This window comes from Trifolium pratense, linkage group LG7, assembly GCF_020283565.1.
Source record: "Trifolium pratense cultivar HEN17-A07 linkage group LG7, ARS_RC_1.1, whole genome shotgun sequence".
NCBI classification, from domain to species: Eukaryota; Viridiplantae; Streptophyta; class Magnoliopsida; order Fabales; family Fabaceae; genus Trifolium; species Trifolium pratense.
Window position 1 is genome coordinate 43696466 of NC_060065.1, and position 21355 is coordinate 43717820.

Below are 21355 nucleotides of genomic sequence, written 5' to 3' on the forward strand. Positions count from 1 at the left end.
AAAATAGAAATAAAATCAGAACCCACAGGGGCGTAAACTAGTTATGGGGATGAGGCAACAACACTGCCACAGTATTTAATAAAACCCATAAACCGTTAATTTTGATGGATCTCAATAACATATCAATTGATTTTCAATTTTTTAAAAAATTTATATGGATGATCTATATGATATAATCTTTCAACGGTTGATTTTATAAAATTCGTATTCGTTATAATGTTATTCGAAACTTATGCATGATGCACCACATGAACCACTTGTTCATATTAGAAAAAGCCTTAGACAAAACACAAAGTATAAAATTGATCAACATATATATTATAATAAATTAGCATTCAAATTACTCAAACTGAACAAACAAGTGATAATTACATATCTTAAATTAAGTAAGTACTACTCAAAAAGAACATGTACTATCTCAAAACAAAACATCATCGGTACCACAACATTTTTTAAAAAGATTCATCTATAAAGAACATCATACTATAACATTCACTATTTAAGAAGAAACACAGATTGTATCAGTCTCTTCTCCTCCATTTCTATCACCAAAGAACATTAATTGTCCGATATTTCTCTGATACGCGTATCAGAGAAGTATCCGACACGTATCGGTAATTTTTTGTTAAAATTAATATTAATTACCCGATACTTTTCCGTATATGAGTATCGGTACGTATCAGACAAGTATCAATATCAGACACGTATCAGACACGATACTTCACCATTTTTGGAGTATCGGGGCTTCATAGTATATATAGATGGAAAAATACTTGGTTAGACACAACCATAAATAATACATGTTAGGTACACATAAATTCAAAAAAAGTAAAAGATAAAATGACTTAAAAGTTCCAACAAAATCACTCCCAACCCATAAACACCACTTTCCTTAGAACCACCACCAGTCCACTCCTTCCTTCCAATATTCATCATCCACTTAACCAACTAACCCTCTCTTTTCTACTGACCCCAAAAGAATAAAGTCTTGAATAAAAAATCCTAGCACAAAAATTAGAGGACTTGACACAACCACTTTTGCTCCTGAAGATGTGAGGAGTGATGAGAAATGGTAAAGGTCTTATAAATACCTAACCTTTCATCTAAGGTATCAATCATTTATGGATACTCATTGTGTAAGCAACATAAGTTACATAACAAAGTCGTAATAGAACACAATAAGCATTCAACCATCTAGCGCAATATCAACAAAGATAACATAAAGAAAGATTATGCATTAAAGCAAAATGAAACAAAAAACAAATCAAACACAATCATCCAAAACAAATTAAAATCAATTGTTCAAGTTTAAACATAGATTAAACTACCTACTAGGAATGACTAAATGAAATTAATGTTCACTAAGGAGCTGCAAGAGAGAAACGACATAGATTAACAATTTGTGAATTGGTATTTGAGCTGCTGAGAAGGCCTTACAATTCGCGAACCTTGGGAAGTCGGAGGATTTGCAAACTACACTCTCAACTATGTTCATTATTCTGTATTCCACAATCACATTCTTCTTTTTTGTTATCACTAGTCAACTTCTTAAGGTTGGTCAGTAGTACCACCCGGGAATGAAAGCAGAGACTCTGTATACACCACCATTTGGGATCTTTCAAAGAAACAGTCACCATAGGAGCGATACTCTAGCATTACTCCTTTGTCATTAAACTTCACTAATCCACCATCACCAACTGTTCCTACTATATCACCACAATTTGTAAAGTATATTGGGTTAAAACTCGGAGCTGGATCATAAGAAAAATGAACAGTCTTAGTCCAAGATGAATGCACTTTGTATTCTTGCATCACCCATATCTCAATCGTCTGCATCTCCACTTTCCATGCACTGATATGTCCGCAAAATTCAAACAAATCATAATCTATAGAAGATAATGAATAGTACAACTCCAACTCCATACAAAAATCATCTGGCAAAGCTATCTCTGACATTCTCATTTCCTTTAAATCAAAGGAAGTAATAAAATTCTCACCAGTCTCATAATTACAGACCAACCAATGAATAGAACCATTCAAAAACAACCCAACTATGGGACCTTCAACAGAGTTAGCAGTTTTCCTATAAGGCAAATAAGCAGCAACCTCGATTTGTTTCCACTTATTAGCTCTCAATGAAAAAATCTCCAAGTTAACCGGACTATATACCGGATCTAAGGTAACAATGTATTTATAGGACCCCAAAACAACTAAGTAATCATCAGCTATCGTGTCATATGCGAAACCACAAAGCAACAACTTGGAAGTATTATGATTGGAGGCAATAGGTATTTTTCTGTGGATACCAGTAGATGGATTCCATAGGTAGATGCTTCTGTGACAATGCAAAAACAGAAAGCCTCTACAAGAACCTCCAATTTGAAGACGAGATCCTCGGGGAGGCAAAAAACGAAGGCGTAGTGAAGAAGAAAATGCAGTATCATCATAAAGCGATGCATTAAAATCTATGGATAGTGTTTTAGGAACATCATAATATATAAAGAAAAGTTTATGCGTGGTGGTAAATTGAAAATGTGAAATTGCAAAATGGGAATCATGAGAGATGAGAGAACGCCATGATTTGCATACGCACCTACATCTGACTAGCGTCTTCGCCGGTAACCGCAATAAGATTTCCGTTATCACTTCATGAGGTAGATGCACGCTCTTCTTCTTCTTCTTCGCCATCTTCTTACAGTGAAATGAAATCGAAAAGACCCGTTAAGAAGAATTGGCCAAGATTGAAGAAGTTACATGATGATTTTCCAGATTCACCCTTTTCCGATTTTGTTTTAATTTGCTACCGGCATCCTCTAGGTTAGGGGTGGAAATGAGTCGAACTTACCTTCAACTCTGCTCGACTCGTTAAAATTAGATCAATCTCAAAACTCGAGTTTGTTATGAACTTTTTTTTAGCTCGAATTCGACTCGCTTCAAGCTCACGAGCAACTCGGTTAAGCTCGATAACTCAAATCAAATGAACCAAAAGAAAAAAAAAATAAAATAAAAATAGAATAGCTAGAGACTGAGTTAAACTTAAATGGTAAAGCTTAAGGAAAATGCTAACTAGTGCCCCCGAGGCACTAGTTAAGGAGCTAAATAAGGTATGAATATATTGGAAATTGTGTAATCTACTTTTTATAAGTATAAAAAATGCTCTTTTCAATGCAAAAATTACTCCTTTTGATATCCTTAACTAGTGCCCGAGGGCACTGATTAGCATAACCCATAGCTCTAAAACCACTTAAATGGGTAATAAATGCAGCACTATAAATTTCTTATAGCACATTAAATTTATTTGATTCTCGTTATGATGTTGACTTGACAAGTTTCAAGATAATATTATTATCTTTAATTACCTTAATTAGTGCCCGGGGACAGCGGTTAGCATTTTCATATATATATATATATATATATATATATATATATATATATCTATGCTTCACTTACTATTTTATAGATGATATCTATCCTTGGTGTACACTAAACTTCCGAAGTGGGACTCATTTTAGTTGTTGGTTTGTAAGCTTGTATACTAAATTTCATCAACATTTTTTTATGCGGTGCTGTATCCACTTTTTCTATTTTAATTTCCTATAATATATGTAACCAAACTGGTTCATAATCCAAACGAGTTGAAGTATATATGGTTTATGTTCAACTCATTTATTTATCGAACTTTTTTTTTTTTTTTGAACAAATCAAACTTATTTTTTAACTCAAGTTTAGCTCTTTTGGGTCATGAATCGAGTTCAATATTGAGACAATTATCGAATCGAGCTTCGAACTATTTGCGAGTTGGCTCGGGTCATTTCCACCCCTACTCTATAGGTTAAGGCTTTCCTCTTTATTTCTCGGTCTAGAAAACAAATCAAGAATAGGATATTCTAAATAGGAATTCGGGTTCGGACCCCAACTACTCCAATAATATTCCTGGTGACTATTATTTGAGTTATATTTATGAGATGTAGTTTTTTATTTTCTTTTGGTTGCAAAATGTGTTTTTTTTGTCAGTAGTCAGACTGATATATTATACTATAGTCCCACCATCCAATTTTAAATAAGTTATATTGAAATACACTATTATCTTGTTTTGATGATATTTTTTTATAATATATTAATATAAATTATGGTAAAATATGTTTTTAGTTCCTACTTTTATATTGAGTTTTGGTTTTCGTTTTTATACATTAAAATCACTCTTTTTAGTCCTCAATTAATTTTCAGTTTTGGTTTTAGTCTCAAATGTTAGGTCAACTAACTACTGACTAACGGAAGTTCAGGTGGCGCTACCACATTGGATTCAGTTGACATGCCACATCCTATGTGGACTACCACGTCATATTTTTTTATTTTTTTTCTCAAAAATAAAAAATGTTTCTTTTGACTACCATCACCACCATTTTCCATCAAAGATGTAGAAACATAGAGAGCTAAGCACCACCACCATCTTTAAATAAAAGAAACGTTTTTAATTCTTGGCCGAATTTTTTTTTTTAATTTTATTAAAAAATTTATGACGTGACAGTCTACGTATGATGCCACGTGTTCATGGAATCCAACGTGTCAACACCACATGAACTTTCGTTACTTGATAGTTAATTGACCTAACATATGAGACTAAAACCAAAACTGAAAATTAATTTGGAACTAAAAAGAATAATTTTAAAATATAAGGACGAAAATTAAAACTTAGTAGGGATGTAAAAGATATTTTACTCTATAAATTAATATAAATGCCTAATTTTTCAAATATAAAAGCACCCTTTAGGCATATAGAGTTGTAAATTATAATACTACCTCACATGCTTGAGTAACCCTTTTGGTATACCAAAAAACAAATAGGTGCACTCTTTTCTCATTAAGCATGGCCAAGATGACCCACAAGGAAGGATCTCGTATGTGTGCATAGTCATATAACTTTGTCATTGTATAGTTACTTTAAAATTTATTCAATGGCAAAAATAAAAATTCGTACAAGGGTGAAAAGAGAAAATTTCAAAACTTTATCTTGTTGAGTTTATTTGATTTTGAGAGTTTTTTTTTTCCTCTCAAAATTTTTAAAAGCCTCTAAAATCTTTTTTTTTATTTTTTCCTTTCAAGATTTCATCCTCTTCGGCCAGATTTTTTTTTATTTGTCTAATTTATAGGTGTAAAATTCTCATTTAAACATCTTTCAAAATTTTTAGAGTTTCAAATTGATGAATCTGAATGTGTAAAATGCACACTCCAAATTTTTCATGAGTTTTTGCACATCCAGATTGATCAATCTAGAGGTACAAAATGCTTATTTCAAATTTTTTACAATTCTTAACACTTCTAAATTGGCTTCACTCCAAAAAAAAAAAAAGAATTCTTTACACCTTCCAATTAATCAAGGACAAAACTTACATGCATTTTCATACATGCATTTCTTACTTTTTCACTCACAAATAGGTGGTTATTTGTGTTTTTTCATTTTGAAAAAATAAAAAAAAATTATTTTTAATAAAAAAAACTACCTCTTTGTGAGAGGAAAAGTAAGAAATGCATGTATGGAAATGCATGTAAGTTTTGGTCCATTAATCAATCCAAATGTGTAAAATGCTTACTTTTTTTTTTTTTTTTTTTAACATTTTGAATTGGCCAACCAGAGGTGTCGAAAAGTTCAATTTTTTGGAATTTTTATACCTTTAGTTGGGTTGGTCAATCTGGAGGTGTAAAATACTTTAAATTTTTGAGGAATTTTTACATCTCTAATTTTTTTCATTCTAAAAGTATTAAAAAACTTGCTTCAAATTGTTACAAATTTCTTACACATTTTTTTTTTGGTATTCAATTTTTTACACATTTAGGTTGCTCAATTTGGACAAATCCCATCAAAATCGGTTAATATAGAGAGGGGCAAAATTAACAAAATGAATATATTTGAAGACTTTTAAGAATAATTGGGAAATTTGTCAGTAATTTTAGTCGAGAAGATTGTCCTTTGTGAGTGTGACCTCAGAAAAATAATGTAGCATTAAATTGAGACTGTGCATACACATGATATACATAATGTTTTTATTTTTTATTTTTTTAAAGGGTTATGTTAACTTGTGCCCTAAGGGCACATGTTAAACTACCTAAAAATAGAAATATAGCTTTTAATGATAGAAAACATTTAATGTTTAGAGAATTGAATACACCACAAGTTCAATAAATTTTTTCCACATTTATCTCCTTAACATGTGCCCTTAAGGGCACAAGTTAACATTCTCCTTTTTTAAATAGCCTAGTGGCAAGAAATATCATCTAAAGGCGGATAAGTGGAGTATCCGAGATTCGAATCGACCGATCAATGATTAAGGTGCAAATTAATTTTTTCTTTGATTTCAAGTCTCTCTCTTTCTCTCTCATACCCCGCTTTGTTGTTTTTATCGATCTTTGATATACGAGAGAAATGTTATATTTTACAACATTGTAATATGTTGAAAGAGGTATAAAATATGATATAATCGTCTATTTTAATTTCTACTTATTATGATTGATCTATTATTGTCTTTGAATCTACAGATTTCAAACAAAGTAATTGTATCTCGTTTTTTTTGTTATTCATTTAATTTTTCTATCTTTTGTTTTTTTATGTATAACGTATTGAATTATTTGAAAAATAGGTGTCGCAACAAAATTTTAATCCAATTTTTTAAAATTGACTCGTTCTATCTATTATCGGTATGACCCAACATATAAACAAATCGAAGATGTAGACGGTCGGAATTGAATTGAACTCTCATTGGATTTAGAAGCTCTTAAACCAATACACATGGGTAGCAAGAATGAGACAAAATACAAAGTTATAAAATTGATCAACATACTGTATATATGCTGTATATCAAATACAACAGTTTACCGCACAAGCCGCATATCCTTTTGGAAGAATTTAGTTGATCTCATCAAATCCTTTGAACTTAACCATTAGCCTATCATTATGTGCAAGATTAACTTATCATAAAAAAAAATGGGAAGAGAACAAAATTAACCAACTATCTACCTTTTATAGAAAAGTCACAAGAACTAAAGAAACCAATACTCTATTTTTTTTTTTACTTGTGTCTAAACTTTGAAATTGGTTTCAACCTTTTTGAAATTATGCCTAATTTTTCAAACCTAAAAGCTCCCTTTAGGCAATATAGAGTTATAAATTATAATACCTCACATGCTTGAGTAACCCTTTTGGTATACAAAAAAACAAGGATAGGTGCACTCTTTTCTCATAGCATGGCCAAGATGACCCACAAGGAAGGATCTCGAATGTTTGCACACTCATAACTTTGTAATTAAACATCTACTTTAAAAGTCATCTGATTAAGATCAAACGATCCAAATTTTAATATCAATATTAATAAAAAAATCACATTAAATGTTTGACCGTTCCTCAATCGAACGACTTTGAAGTGTTAAATTGTGTAATGTGACAACACATAATCCAAATCCTACAAGAAATGCAGCATTTGGATCTATTGCAGACTGCAATTTTATAAATCAACTATGCTATATGGTGCGAGAGTATTTTCGCAAAAAACACGCGAACGGTAACTTAACATGCAAATCCACCGCTTAAGGCTGCTTTTTTAAATTAAAAAATTAAAATCAAAATGGTCAAAATATTATTTTTGCACTTACACACAAAAATCTCATTTTCCAGTAAGTTTATCTCCAAAGTCTTTTAGAATGTTTTCAACCTGTATGTTCAACCTTTCATCGTCGACGTCGTCCACCGTCGTTGCTGCCCTGCCACTAAAGTGTCGTAAGGGCTGGTTGTCGCAACAATCATCCATCTTTACATCGAGGCTATCCGTCACCTTGTTAATTACCATCACTGCTAGCTGTGTCTCAATGTTACGATGAAAATATGCTATGTCTTTGTTAATAACTACAATGTTATTTCAATCCCAATTAGCTAATGTTTTGAGGTGAGGATTGTTCATTGGACCGACTATATATTCCTCACCGCCTTTGGGTATAAGTAAAAATAAAATGATAAAATGTGCGCCAACTCATTCGCACAGTTCCGACGAAATTAATTTCGCACCAAAGAGCATTTTCCTTTATAAATAAACACAATTATACGCATTAATTGATACCGTCAAATAATTTAAGATCAGTCACATTACACCTTCACTAATTTTTCATTAAATTATATTTATCATTAATTTCAGATCAGACAATCAAAATCAATAACTAATTGCGTGATGCATTTACTGCGTTTAATTTCAACATGGCCTCAGCTAGCCTACAAGGCCATAACCCCACCACCCCATATCCTCACTCACTCAAAAGCTGGCATTATTAGACATTGAAAGTGATTGAAGTGGAATCCAATGAATATACAGCTTATAGTAAAATAAAAATTAAATGAAGAAAAGTAATTGGCTATAGTATAGTAGCATTAAGTAATTGGCTATATTTAGAAAGAAAGAAGATAAGAACTAAGAAGAGTACACACAAAAGTTGAACACTTACATTCTTTGTTCAGAAAATTGGGATCTGGGCATTTTTAGATTGGAAATGAAATTCTTGTTCCAATGTCCTTGTTGCTCATGCTTTTGCTTCATGAAGCCAAAAGCTGGTAGTGCAAAGGTGAAAGAAGTCAAAGAAGTGAAAAAAGCTAAGGAAGTGAAACAACCTACAAAGGAAGTGAAAGAAGCTGCTAAGGAAGAAAAGATTGAAGAAAAGAAAGATCAGTGACATGTAACTTCATTGCAAACTTTCTTTGATTAATGTTAAAGTATTTTCCTATGTGTGGTTTTTATGATTAATTAATTAATATTCTAATTAAGCATATGCACAATAATGTGTGCCTATTTTGTGCTTCTTTGGTCGTTTAATTAGCATTGACATGCTATTTTAGTATGAATTTGAAAATGGACATTAATTGCCTTTGTAAGTAAATGCTTAAAGTTGAAAATAAAATACTATTTCAAATTTTCAAGCTTGCACACTTTCTTTTTCTTATGTTAGATCTGATCTATACTTTTCAGTTTGGTTTCTAGTAACTTGAATCATGCTTAGTCATGTTTATCTTATATAGGTAAAATATATCTGTGTCAGATAATACTTTAACAATTTTAGAGTATCAGACTTAAGGTTGTTACAACTACCGCTACTTTTAACATTTGAGATGATGTTGATAGAAAATGAGAGATAATTATATACTTCATAGCAGGAATTGTTCACCAAAAAGAAAAGTTCATACAATTTTCCTCTATATATTGAAAAAAGAAAGTACACTTTCACTTCATCCTTTTGCAAAATATTTTCTTCTATAGTTAATATTTTTATATGATTCTTATTTATCTTTTACTAAGATATAAAAGACTTTTCACATCAATCGAAAATCAATTTTTACATTAATTCTGCAATCGATGTAGATACCACTGATTTAGAATGTGGGCACTTTTCACAATGGTTAAACAACTCAATCTACTCGATGTAAAAAAATCCCCATAACTTGTTTTTCATGGCTTTGGCCTCTGGACCTCTTGTTCACCTTTTACATCCGTCGTGCCTCTTATCTATTGCACAAAATCAAGAACCGATGTTAAAAGTGTATCAAATCTCCATTTTTTCCATTGATTATGATGTTGGTTTGATAAACAATTTAATTTGCAGCTTATAGTATAAACACTTCTTAAAAAAAAAAGAGAGTCGAAACCTAAAAAGTATCTACAAGCAAATCAACATTGTGCAAAATATTCGCATAATCCGTCAACAAAAATAACCAAACTTAAACAGGACAATGCTCATAAATCAGTAAATAAAACCTCACCTCACAACCCATATTGACTAAAACATCAACCCAACTATTTACCTCAGGGTAAAAGTGAAAACTTTAACTTTCCAATTCAGTTACAACAAAGTGCAGATCTTCTGAATAAGTCCCATACCCATAACTCCACCTCTCCCACCGTTAGATAAGTACTCACCCACTACCTAAAGAATCAATACGGATTTCAATGACCTTAACTCCACCTCTCCCCTTTCTTTCTATTATGAATGGTTGGATTGAACAATTTGACATAATTAAAGTGTTACAATTTACTTTTTTTGTTTTTCAACAAAAACAATAATATTCATTCATTCAAATTGGTATATTACATCAATCAAAATCATTACATATTCAAAATCGCTAAAAATTAAAAAGGATGAATCTGCGAACAAGCTCACGGCATCCGAGTTAATAGCATAAAACGGCTTTATCTTTATCTTTAAGCCTACAATTGATAAGACGAAATACAAGTGTCCGGAATAGCCATGCATCCGGATTTGCAACGTTGAAGATGCTAGAGTCATTGAATCTGTATTGGATCTGAATCGAAGCAAATCTGCAAATCTGAACAAAATAAACACCGTACAAAGACGGGACTCAAAACAAACTCCATACCAAGACGAGACTCAAAACAAACACCGTACCAAGACGAGACGTCAAACAACAAGGGACAAATAAATCACAAAGATGAAAAACTCAAACAAACTCAAAAATATGTGAAAATCACTTATTTAACTAAAAACATAATTAAATTGTTACGACTAAAAGTTGTATATTTTTTAGAAACCACCTTGATTATAATTAAATATTAACTTTTTAAATTAATTGAATAAATATCAATCGTTAGTTGGTTTAATGGTAATTGGTGTTGGACTTGATAGGGAGAACTACAATTGATCCACGCAACTGCGACCGAGAGGGGGATGAAACCACTTCATGTCAGAACTGACCCCGAACCAAATTAGGCGATCAGTGGGTCGGATATTGGGGTAAGAGAAAAAAAAGACCTATTTTTGACTGTATTTTTCTACTAATATGTACATGCAAATATTAGCATATGAGATGTTTCATTTGTCTTTGGTGAGTATTTTCAAAATATATAATTTTTATAATTTTTAATAATAGATAATTTAAGATATTAGTGATTAAATTGTGCATTGACAAACATAAATATGATCAATTATGTCATTTATTTTAGGAGAGAGGGAGTATTAATTACACTATCAATTTTTTCTTAATATACATGAAAAATCCCAGAAACTTTTAATAAGGGACAGAGAGTATTAAAGACCAAATAAATTCCATAAATATGAAAAAGACTGTATCCAAGTTGTAACTGAATAATACTATATAAAGAATGAAAATAATCATGCAAAGTGCCTGCTGGGTTACCTATGCCACACGATAGTACCAACAAAAAGACCCTTAAAAAATATATAGAATTGAAAAGAAAAATAAATTGAAGGTAGAGAAGCTAAGAGTGAGATTAAGATACTCTTCACATGGCAGCAAGAACACCTCTGTTGGTGCCAATTGATGATAATGGAGAACAGAACACAAGAACTCAAACAGAGAGATGGTGGAACAAAGTATTGGATATAGAGGAAGCAAAAATTCAATTGATGTTTTCATTACCAATGATTCTTACAAACTTGTTTTATTATTTGATCACTTTGGTTTCTGTGATGCTTGTTGGTCATCTTGGTGAGCTTCAGTTAGCTGGTTCTACTCTTGCTAATTCTTGGTTTAGTCTCACTGGTGTGGCTGTTATGGTAATTAATCATAATTTTCATTATTATTCCATTTTTATTTTGTTTTTTAAATTGTTTGAAACTATGAGTAGTTTAGATGTAAGAAAAACAGTGGTGTGGTTTTGTTTTGTGTGTGGTGGATGAAAGATTGTGATGTTGTTTGGATGAGCTGATCGGTGGTTTTTGTTGGTTTGTGATGATGATGATGATGATTGAGATTTTTTTTTTGGTTTCTCTCTGCTGCCTCTTTTTTCTCTCATTCTTGAACTCTTATTCATTAATTATATCCAATATGAAATAATACTAGTCAAATGTACATTTATATAATATGTTTTAGTATTTTAAGGAAAACTTAAAAGGTCAATGATTTGGTTAAAGATTTGATCTATGTTAAAATATTATGGCGTCTCTTGGTACATGTATCTGGCCTCACTTAGCAGAATGTGATAGTTTATCTTTTGTTATAGAAAGGACTTATGCATAAGTACATAAGTACATATATAATATGATAAGCGATTATACTACAAGCTCATAAATAAGTTGTTTATCTGAGTAGGCCTAAATGTTGTCACAAAATTAAACTTTATGTTCTTGTCTTAGGTTGGTTTAAGTGGTGCACTAGAAACACTCTGTGGACAAGGATTTGGTGCAAATGAATATCACATGTTGGGAATTTATCTACAAGGCTCATGCATCATATCTTTCATCTTTTCTATCATAATATCAATTATTTGGTTCTATACAGAACACATTCTAGTGTTACTTCATCAATCACAAGACATTGCTAGAACAGCTGCACTCTACATGAAGTTTCTCATACCAGGATTATTTGCATATAGTATCTTACAAAACATGTTGAGATTTCTACAAACACAATCTGTGGTAATGCCACTGGTTATTCTTTCAGCTATTCCAGCATTGGTTCATGTTGGAATTGCATATGGATTTGTTGAATGGACAAGTTTGAATTTCATAGGTGGACCAATTGCAACTTCTATTTCACTTTGGATATCAATGATAATGTTAGGATTATATGTCATATATGCAAAGAAATTTGAGAATACATGGAAAGGATTTTCAATGCAATCATTTCATTACCTGCTTACAAACATAAAACTAGCTCTGCCCTCAGCAGCAATGGTATGGTATGAGTTTCTAAATTCCTTTCACTTTATTTGACCCTTTTGATGATTTATCTTAGAAAGCGTACGACCTGTTTGGATTGGCTTAATTGAGTTTATCTACTGGCGTAAGCACTTGTAAGGTTGTTTGAGAGGGATTCTGGAGATAACTTTGACATGTCCAATCCAAAAGCTCTCTAGGATATCTCAAGCCCTTACATAATAATATTTTATACATAAGCCCTTACATGATAAGCGCTTATGTTATTAGGCTTAATTAAGCTGTTTATCCTAACCGGGAATATGCTAAAATATTAGCTTCTAGGTTGAACACTATCATACTTTTGTTTGTTTAATGTAAGATCCTGTTGGGGAGTCTGGGGAAGCTCGGGAGAAACATCGGGTCAAATGCTCTAGGACCTCTCTTATAAATCCAACATTCTTTTCATTCATAATCGATGTGAGAGTTAACCACTCACGTTTGAAACCCACCAAATCAATATATTATGAATCTTACTATTTTAATTTTACATTATGCAAGTTTGGAGTATTGGGCTTTTGAAGTTTTAGTTTTCTTAGCTGGAATAATGCCTGATGCACAAATAACAACTTCATTGATTGCAATATGGTAAGGCTCTTCTATCTTTATATTTTTGTTTTTAATGTAAAGATAACAAAGATTCACTATTGTTATTCTTCAAAAAATATTATGCAGTGCAAACACAGAATTCATTGCTTACATGATCACTTATGGTCTTAGTGCTGCTGCAAGGTTAGTTCGTCTACATTAACATACTCATCGGCATTGTTGCATTTTTCCTTCTAGACCTAGATTTCCTACAATCCAGAAAAGCACACAGTCAAGAGATCTCGATCGTTAGATGAAGATCAGTGACTCAATTCAAACTTTACCAAATAAACTTTAAAATAGGAGTCATCAAATTTGCATCCAACGGTCAAGACCTCCGACAAGGTGTGACTGTATGACTGCAAACAATACAATTTCCTCGAAAAGGCGTACGTACATATATTGAAAATTTGAAACTTGAACATTTATAGCACAAGGGTATCCAATGAATTGGGAGCAGGCCAACCAGAAAGAGCTAAACAAGCAATGGGAGTCACTCTAAAGCTTTCTCTACTTCTTGGTTTTTGTTTTGTTTTGATGCTTTTATTTGGTCATGATATATGGATTCAGCTGTTTAGTAATAGTCCTATTATCAAAAAGGAGTTTGCTTCAGTAACACCATTACTTGCTATTTCCATACTATTAGATTCTATCCAAGGTGTCTTATCAGGTTTGAGTTCTTTATCTCTGTTAATTTAAGAAGCTTTCTCTAACAACATCATCATCATCATTAACTAAAACTCTTAATGCAGGGGTGGCTAGAGGATGTGGTTGGCAGCACTTAGCTGTTTATGTCAACCTTGCAACTTTTTATCTCATTGGTTTGCCAATTTCATGTCTCCTTGGATTTAAGACCAATTTGCAGTATAAGGTAAAAATAGTTACTCCGTCCGATTTTAAATATAAACAAAAGGTACACATATCAGGTTATATATATTTGGTTCGGACCAAATATACTTTTTTTTTTGGTATGAATCAAATATATAACTTGATATATGTACACATATCAGAGTGTAATTGTGTTTGTGTTAATGCAAAAGAATAATCATGATGTTGTATTAAATTGCTTAATCATTGTATTTCTTTTGAATTTGTTTTATTTTATAGGGTTTGTGGATTGGTCTAATTTGTGGCCTGGTGTGTCAAACTGGGACACTGTTACTTTTGACAAGATATGTCAAATGGACTAAATTGAACGTTTCAGACGATAAAGATAATGACCAACTCATTGTTGCATAAACAACTGAAAATTCATGTTATGTAGGGCTTGATAAGATTGTGTTTGGAATCGCAGTGAGAGGTTTGTTAAAATGGGAAATTGATTCAGTGAAGTTGAATTTTTGGTGCAGTCATTTTATAACCGTTCGATCACGATCGGACGGTTTAAACAAATGCAGTCAATAAATATAGTTTTAAATCATGATCGTCCGATCTTGATCGGACGCCTACAAACAGCCCGACTGCATGAATGCACCGAAAAAACGAATTCATGGAATCCGGGTCCTTGTTAAATGTGCTATGTGAGCGAAACTATAACTTGAGCTTCAGGCTCCTTTGTATCATTAATTATAACATCATATCAATCAATATATTATATAGTGTAAAGTTTGTTTTTCGTCTTTACTTTTATAGCGAATTTTGATTTTTGTATTTATAAAAGAAAATCAATCTTTTTCATCCTCGATTAATTTTCTATTTTGGATTTCATCTCCAACGTTACAAAATTCGTTAGTTGACTAACGGCCGGTCACATGGCAATGACACGTTTAATTTTTTATGCATGTGGCATCTTACATGGACTGCCACGTCAGAACCTCCTCGATCTACAATATGCTGAACCACTTGCTATCAGATTTCTGATCCAACCACTCATCATTTATATTCGCGTTCAAGTCTAATAGTAATAATGTGAGGAGATGTGTCAAGAATTTCACATCATTTATATCTAATGTTTATATACGCGAACACTACTAAATTTACCCTCAATGAATCGGATATGATGCATGGTTGATCTAAGATCTAACATATATTCAAAAAGCTGTCTATTTTGATTGTCTTGAACCAACAAAAAATCAGTGCCGCATAATCCTTCCGGGTAATCTTTTTGTGTTGTTACGATGCTTCATTAGCAAAAAATGGAAAAAAGGGGTGAAAGAGTTACTTGTTTGGCCCTCTACCTTTTGGGCAAATTTGTAAGGCTAGAAATGACGGCATTTTTTCTTTGCAATGGCCTACGGATCCAATAAATTATATTCTTAGGCAATTCTAATGTGAGACTTGTAATGAAAATGAAAAGTATCGGAATTGAAGATTATATTATTCAAAGTAGTAATAATGGTAGAAAGCTATTGTACGTGTTATATAGGCCTATGGAGCCTAACCTGCAACGGTTTTTTTGGTAAAAAAAAAAAAACCATTGAGTAGTTTTATGACTATTATTTTTGTTTGACTGAACCAACGGTAATGATGATATTAGGAAATATTATTAAGTGGTTTTATGAGTATTATTTGGTTTAACTCCATGTATTAAAGCAATGCATTCACGCAAATTGATTTCCAATGATTTGTTTGATTTGTCTTTATTTGAGCCATTAACAATGGAATCTTCATGATTCTTTACAACTTTTACTCATCTTAATTGGTAGATTTAGTACCACTTGTACTTTGTTGCCCTTTATTTTTCTCTCGATTAATATAATTGTTTGTTTTGCGGTTAAAAAAAAAAGCCTAAAAAATATCTTCAATTTTTCAAAAGCAACTGTTAAAGGTTCAATTCAGATCAAACTTCTACCTGAGGGGAATTTTTCAATTAAAATAAATTTATGATAATTTAATAGCTCATTTAAAAAGGGGCAATTTAATATCTTTATTGTGTTTAAAATTGTTTCTGGGACTAGAGAAAATAGATTTAAGATACAGGACAAAAACTAAAATTATGTTCCTCATTGAACCACGTGACAATTTTTGTCATATGTACAAATTTTTTAAAATACCAAATAATATTTTGTCCACTAAACATTGGACAAGGCAAAATTTGATCAATACCTTAAACTTTGTCATGTACTTTTCTATCAAGTACTTACATTTTGCAGATCAAAGTTTAGAATAGTCGTGTACTAAAAAATAGCTTATTAATTTGATTTGGTGATTTCTTTTTCTTGAACTATATATTAATACTTTAGTCTTTTGAGAAATTCGGTCAAGTACGTTGAAAAATATAGTTAATTCTGTTGAGTAGATGATTAACCATAGTTTTTTTTTAGTTACGATAATAGTTACAAATTTTTTAATGTCGTTGCCAATAACTAATCTCTGCTTTGGAAATTTGTTGGGGTACACAAGGTGAGTTTTTTTTCTCTCCCAACCGAATTTTTTTTTCATACGTATAGGAGTCAAAAATTGAATCTCTTAGCATTTGCTTAAGGCGCGTCTAAGATAATTATCACTTGTGCGAATTCATTGTAACTGACCATAATTTTTAACTAATTTTGGAATAATTAGCAAAAATTTGAGAGAGAGAGAGAGAGAGAGAGAGAGATATTTGTTGAGAGTTGAATTTTTATTGGAGAGTAGTTAGTTTGGATGGAAAGGAAGAACGAAAAGTAGACTCTCTTTGGGAAGACGTAGTTAAGCTAGCTTATAGCTTATAGTTTATAAGCTCATTTACCTTAAAAAGACTTGTTTGGTAACATTTTTTAAAAAGAGCTTATAACTTATTTTTTACACACTATTTTAAGTAGCTTATGAGTTTATAGCTTATCAATTTTTCTTTCAATTTAACCCATGCCATCTTACTTTTAAAAAATTAAATATTAATTAAACATATCTCTTTTATGTCATTTCATAGTTAATTATAAGCTAGTTCAACCGCTAATTTTATCAAACGTTACAAATTCAATCAGATAGTTTTTTCGCTATAAGCTCATTTGTTATAAGCTAACTTATCAGCTATCCTCTATTTTTTTACCAACGAGAGTTATAGTGGGATATAGAAAAAAATAGTGTAAGTAATAGTTGTACATGTGGCTCAATGTGAAGGCATTAGGGGTAATTTTGACATTTCATTTGTATCTCCCTTTAATATATTTGTTTGGTAGAAGTATCTCCCTTTAATATATTTATTTTTATACTTATTTAACTCCAAAAAAATTAAGCTTTTACAACAAAAAATTTCTATAATGTATGAAACCGCAGAAAAAAAAAATTCAAAATTTTCAAATGATATAAAGTTCATAATGCACAAAAACTAAAGAGAGAAAAAAAAATAACACTAACCAATAATGTAAAAATGTGACCGATTATATAAATAATTTTTAATAAATTTAAATACATGAACGTGTGTTGACACATTTTTGGTCAAAACCACATGGATTACGTACCCTAAAAAACTTCACCTATGCTTCAACAAAACGCTTATTACCCAAAAGCCTACCAAGTGAAATTGGTTACAATGTTCAAAAAACTATCCTTCTTTGTAAGGTACCCTTGAAGATATCTTCCTAATAAAAGGATAATATATACAACTTTCTTTAAGAACATTATGCATGCATATGAAACAAGCACACACCATAAGCCAACTCAACATTCTCATCAAAATATTAATTTAATTATATGTATATAGTCACAGCCGCAAATTCCTAATTAATGCATTTATAAGTAAGCTTAAGAATGATGTTATGTGAATCCACATTAGGACACTTGTTTTTCTTGTAAAAACAAGTAATTAGGCTTCAACTTTCTGAATTATTAAGTAATACCAATTTTTCTACTAGATAAGATTTTATTCCTATATTCAATTAATTTTTTCTTGCAATTGCATTCATTGTTTGTATTTGTGTCATTCTTCATACTTTCAATTCATTCCACACGTTTTTCACCTTCATACTCTAACTACAAAATATTATGTATATATATGCACATATATCTTAATAAGTCAAAACCAAAAATAAGTCAAACAAATTAAAGCATCATCTATACATTTGTTATATGCAACATAAACTCTTATTATTTCTAAATTCTTCAATTATTCTACAATTGAATTATGGCAATCATTGGAAAAATATTTTTCATGTTCTTATTTTTATCTTCAATTTTCACAATAGCCTCATCAAGAAAAGGCCCTTCCTCAAACAACATAGATTGGTGGTGCAACCAAACACCACATTCTCAACCATGCAAAAACTACACAACTCAAATGAACAATAATTTCAAAATCAAACATAGAGTTGAATTTAGAGGAATGCTAGTTCAATTAGCATTAAAACAAGCTCTTATCATGCAAAAAGAAGCACAAGAAAATTCTCATCAAAATTCATTGGTGCATAAAATGGTTCATGGTGATTGTTTGAAGCTTTTTGAAAACACAATCTTTCATCTCAACCGTACACTTGAAGGCTTAATCAATGCAAACAAAACATGTTCACCACATGATGCACAAACATGGCTCACAACTTCTCTCACAAATATTGAAACATGTAAAAGTGGAGCTTTAGAACTCGATGCTCAAGATTTCAATTTCATTGTGCAAACCAATGTCATTGAGATGATAAGGAACATTTTAGCCATCAATATGTATTTCATGAAACACAACAAAGGTAATAGCAATAATTTTACATTATTTTTATTAAAAACTAAGCATTTTCCCCTCCATTGACAGAGACATTGCACTATATGTGCAGCCGGAGTTTGAACTCCGGACATTCTACTTATTCACCTTTAAAGTGAATTTTTTAGTCACTAGGCTACTTGACAAACAAAAATAATAATATAATTTTGTAATCTCTAAATGTTTACCTAAGTGATAATGATGTCATTGTATTTTATAGTTTATTAAAAAAATATATTTATAGTATATGATCATGCTAATCAAAATTTCTTGATATGTCACTACAGAAACAAAAGAAGGGTTGTTTCCAAGTTGGTTTTCTAGGCATGAGAAGAAGCTTTTACAGTCTAACTCTTCACTAAAGTTCAATCTTGTGGTGGCAAAAGATGGTTCTGGACATTTTAAGACAGTGCAAGCTGCTCTTGATGCTGCTGCTAAGAGAAAATTTAAGACAAGGTTTGTGATACATGTGAAGAAAGGTGTTTATAGAGAGAATATTGAGGTTGCTGTGCATAATGATAATATTATGTTAGTTGGTGATGGGATGCAAAATACTATAATAACAAGTTCTAGAAGTGTTCAAGGAGGTTTTACAACTTATAGCTCTGCTACAGCAGGTGAGTTATATTCCAATTTCTTTACCTTTTAATGTTCTTTTACTTATAATGTTTGTGGGTAAATACTCCCAAATTATGAAGGAGTTGAGTAAATTTCACCTATGTTATAGTGTTTATGTCGTGTCAGGCGATTTCGTATGCTATATCATAGCTTCTATTTTCTAAAAAATATAATTACTCTTGAATTATTTAAATTCAGGCATTGACGGACTTCACTTCATTGCACGTGACATCACCTTCCAAAACACTGCTGGTCCACACAAGGGTCAAGCCGTAGCGCTTCGATCAGCCTCTGATCTCTCAGTATTCTACCGTTGTGCCATATCAGGTTATCAAGACACCCTAATGACTCATGCACAACGTCAATTTTACCGACAATGCTACATCTATGGCACCGTAGACTTCATCTTTGGCAATGCTGCAGTGGTATTCCAAAATTGTAACATTTTCGCAAGAAAGCCTTTAGATGGTCAAGCTAACATGATCACAGCCCAAGGTCGAGGTGACCCATTTCAAAACACCGGAATTTCATTCCACAATTGTCAAATTAGGGCTGCATCCGATCTAAAGGACGTCGTCGACAAGTACAATACCTTTTTGGGCCGGCCTTGGCAACAATACTCGAGAGTTATGGTAATGAAAACTTTTATGGACACTTTAGTGAGCCCATTGGGTTGGTCTCCATGGGGTGACACTGATTTTGCTCAAGACACATTGTATTATGGTGAGTATGAAAATTATGGGCCTGGCGCATCAACAAAAGAGAGAGTGAAATGGCCCGGTTATCATGTGATAACAAGCCCAAATGAAGCCTCAAAGTTTACTGTTACTGGACTTCTTGCTGGCCCAACATGGTTGGCTACAGCTACTGTGCCATTTACCTCTGGTCTTTGATCATTTGTATATTGTAATTCTTTTTTTCTTTTTCTTTTTCTTTGGGTGAACAATTCATTGTAATTCTTGTAAGAACATGCTCAATATTATTCTTTTGTACATTGTGTCATATATTACTATTCATATTCATATAAACATTATCTTTGTACCACTTTAATTATCGTTTAAATTGAATAACAAATAAGGATGTTGTCATTTCAAAAATGGAATTGTAGGGTTTATGTGTATTTTTTGAAAATATAATAGAGTTAAAAAATATTTTAAAATTATAAATAAGTTAACTGCATTTCACAAAAGTCGCTCTTTTAAAATTATATAAAGGACTTATGTAAAAAAATAATGAACGGATGAACATATATAGAAAATTCATATATATGAAGTAAAATAAACTATTATGTGACGTTCAACAAGTGGTAAGAGATTTGAATTCCTTAAAAATATGTAGTGAGAGTTTCGATCTTTGACTTATGCGTATAAAAAAATCAATTGGAAGAGAAGAGTTTGTTTTGTGTGCCCTAAAATCAGAGATAACATATTGAGAGAACTTTCTATATCATTGAAATGTTAATTCATTGAATGAATAGAATGTACATGAAGATTGTTAATATACATGCTAGGTAAATATTATTACGATGAACGTCAATTCTATGAATTATAATATACAAATTTAAACTTATGTAAAAAAAAATTGTATTTATAAAATTTATAATTAGCTTATGTACCCAAAAAAGTAAATTATAACGAGCTTTAATTAATACAATAGTATTTTTTTTAAACTTTTTGTTTTGTAGGACGCAAACATGATAAATTATTACTATTAAATTGAGAAATATCATCACAACAAGTTCAATATTATTCATATATGAACAAGTTGTCACTGATAAATATTACAATTATAATTATCATCCACCGAACAACAATCTTGCACTGACGAGGAATTTTGTAACAG

The 21355-nt window shown here is 31.4% G+C and overlaps 3 protein-coding genes across 4 annotated transcripts; 2 read left to right on the plus strand and 1 right to left on the minus strand.

Annotated features, from left to right (window-relative positions):
- Positions 1-1220: 1220 nt before the first annotated feature.
- Positions 1221-3048, minus strand: LOC123895144 (F-box/kelch-repeat protein At3g06240-like). The gene has a single exon (XM_045945367.1). The coding sequence runs from the start codon at positions 2686-2688 to the stop codon at positions 1549-1551; it is 1140 nt and encodes a 379-aa protein (XP_045801323.1). The 5' UTR covers positions 2689-3048; the 3' UTR covers positions 1221-1548.
- A 7962-nt stretch (positions 3049-11010) lies between these two features.
- Positions 11011-14895, plus strand: LOC123895149 (protein DETOXIFICATION 18-like). 2 transcript variants are annotated; one of them, XR_006804106.1, is made up of 8 exons: positions 11011-11562; positions 12142-12686; positions 13204-13290; positions 13378-13434; positions 13722-13960; positions 14043-14161; positions 14398-14600; positions 14803-14895. XR_006804106.1 is itself a non-coding variant. In XM_045945371.1 (7 exons), the coding sequence occupies exons 1-7, from the start codon at positions 11293-11295 to the stop codon at positions 14527-14529; spliced, it is 1449 nt and encodes a 482-aa protein (XP_045801327.1). In that variant the 5' UTR covers positions 11011-11292; the 3' UTR covers positions 14530-14895. The 2 variants fall into 2 exon arrangements, 1 of the variants encoding a protein (XP_045801327.1); XM_045945371.1 differs by having other exon boundaries at positions 14398-14895.
- Positions 14896-18254: 3359 nt separating this feature from the next.
- On the plus strand, positions 18255-20413 carry LOC123895148 (pectinesterase-like). The gene is made up of 3 exons (XM_045945370.1): positions 18255-18884; positions 19183-19512; positions 19712-20413. The coding sequence occupies exons 1-3, from the start codon at positions 18332-18334 to the stop codon at positions 20404-20406; spliced, it is 1578 nt and encodes a 525-aa protein (XP_045801326.1). The 5' UTR covers positions 18255-18331; the 3' UTR covers positions 20407-20413.
- The last annotated feature ends 942 nt before the right edge of the window (positions 20414-21355 follow it).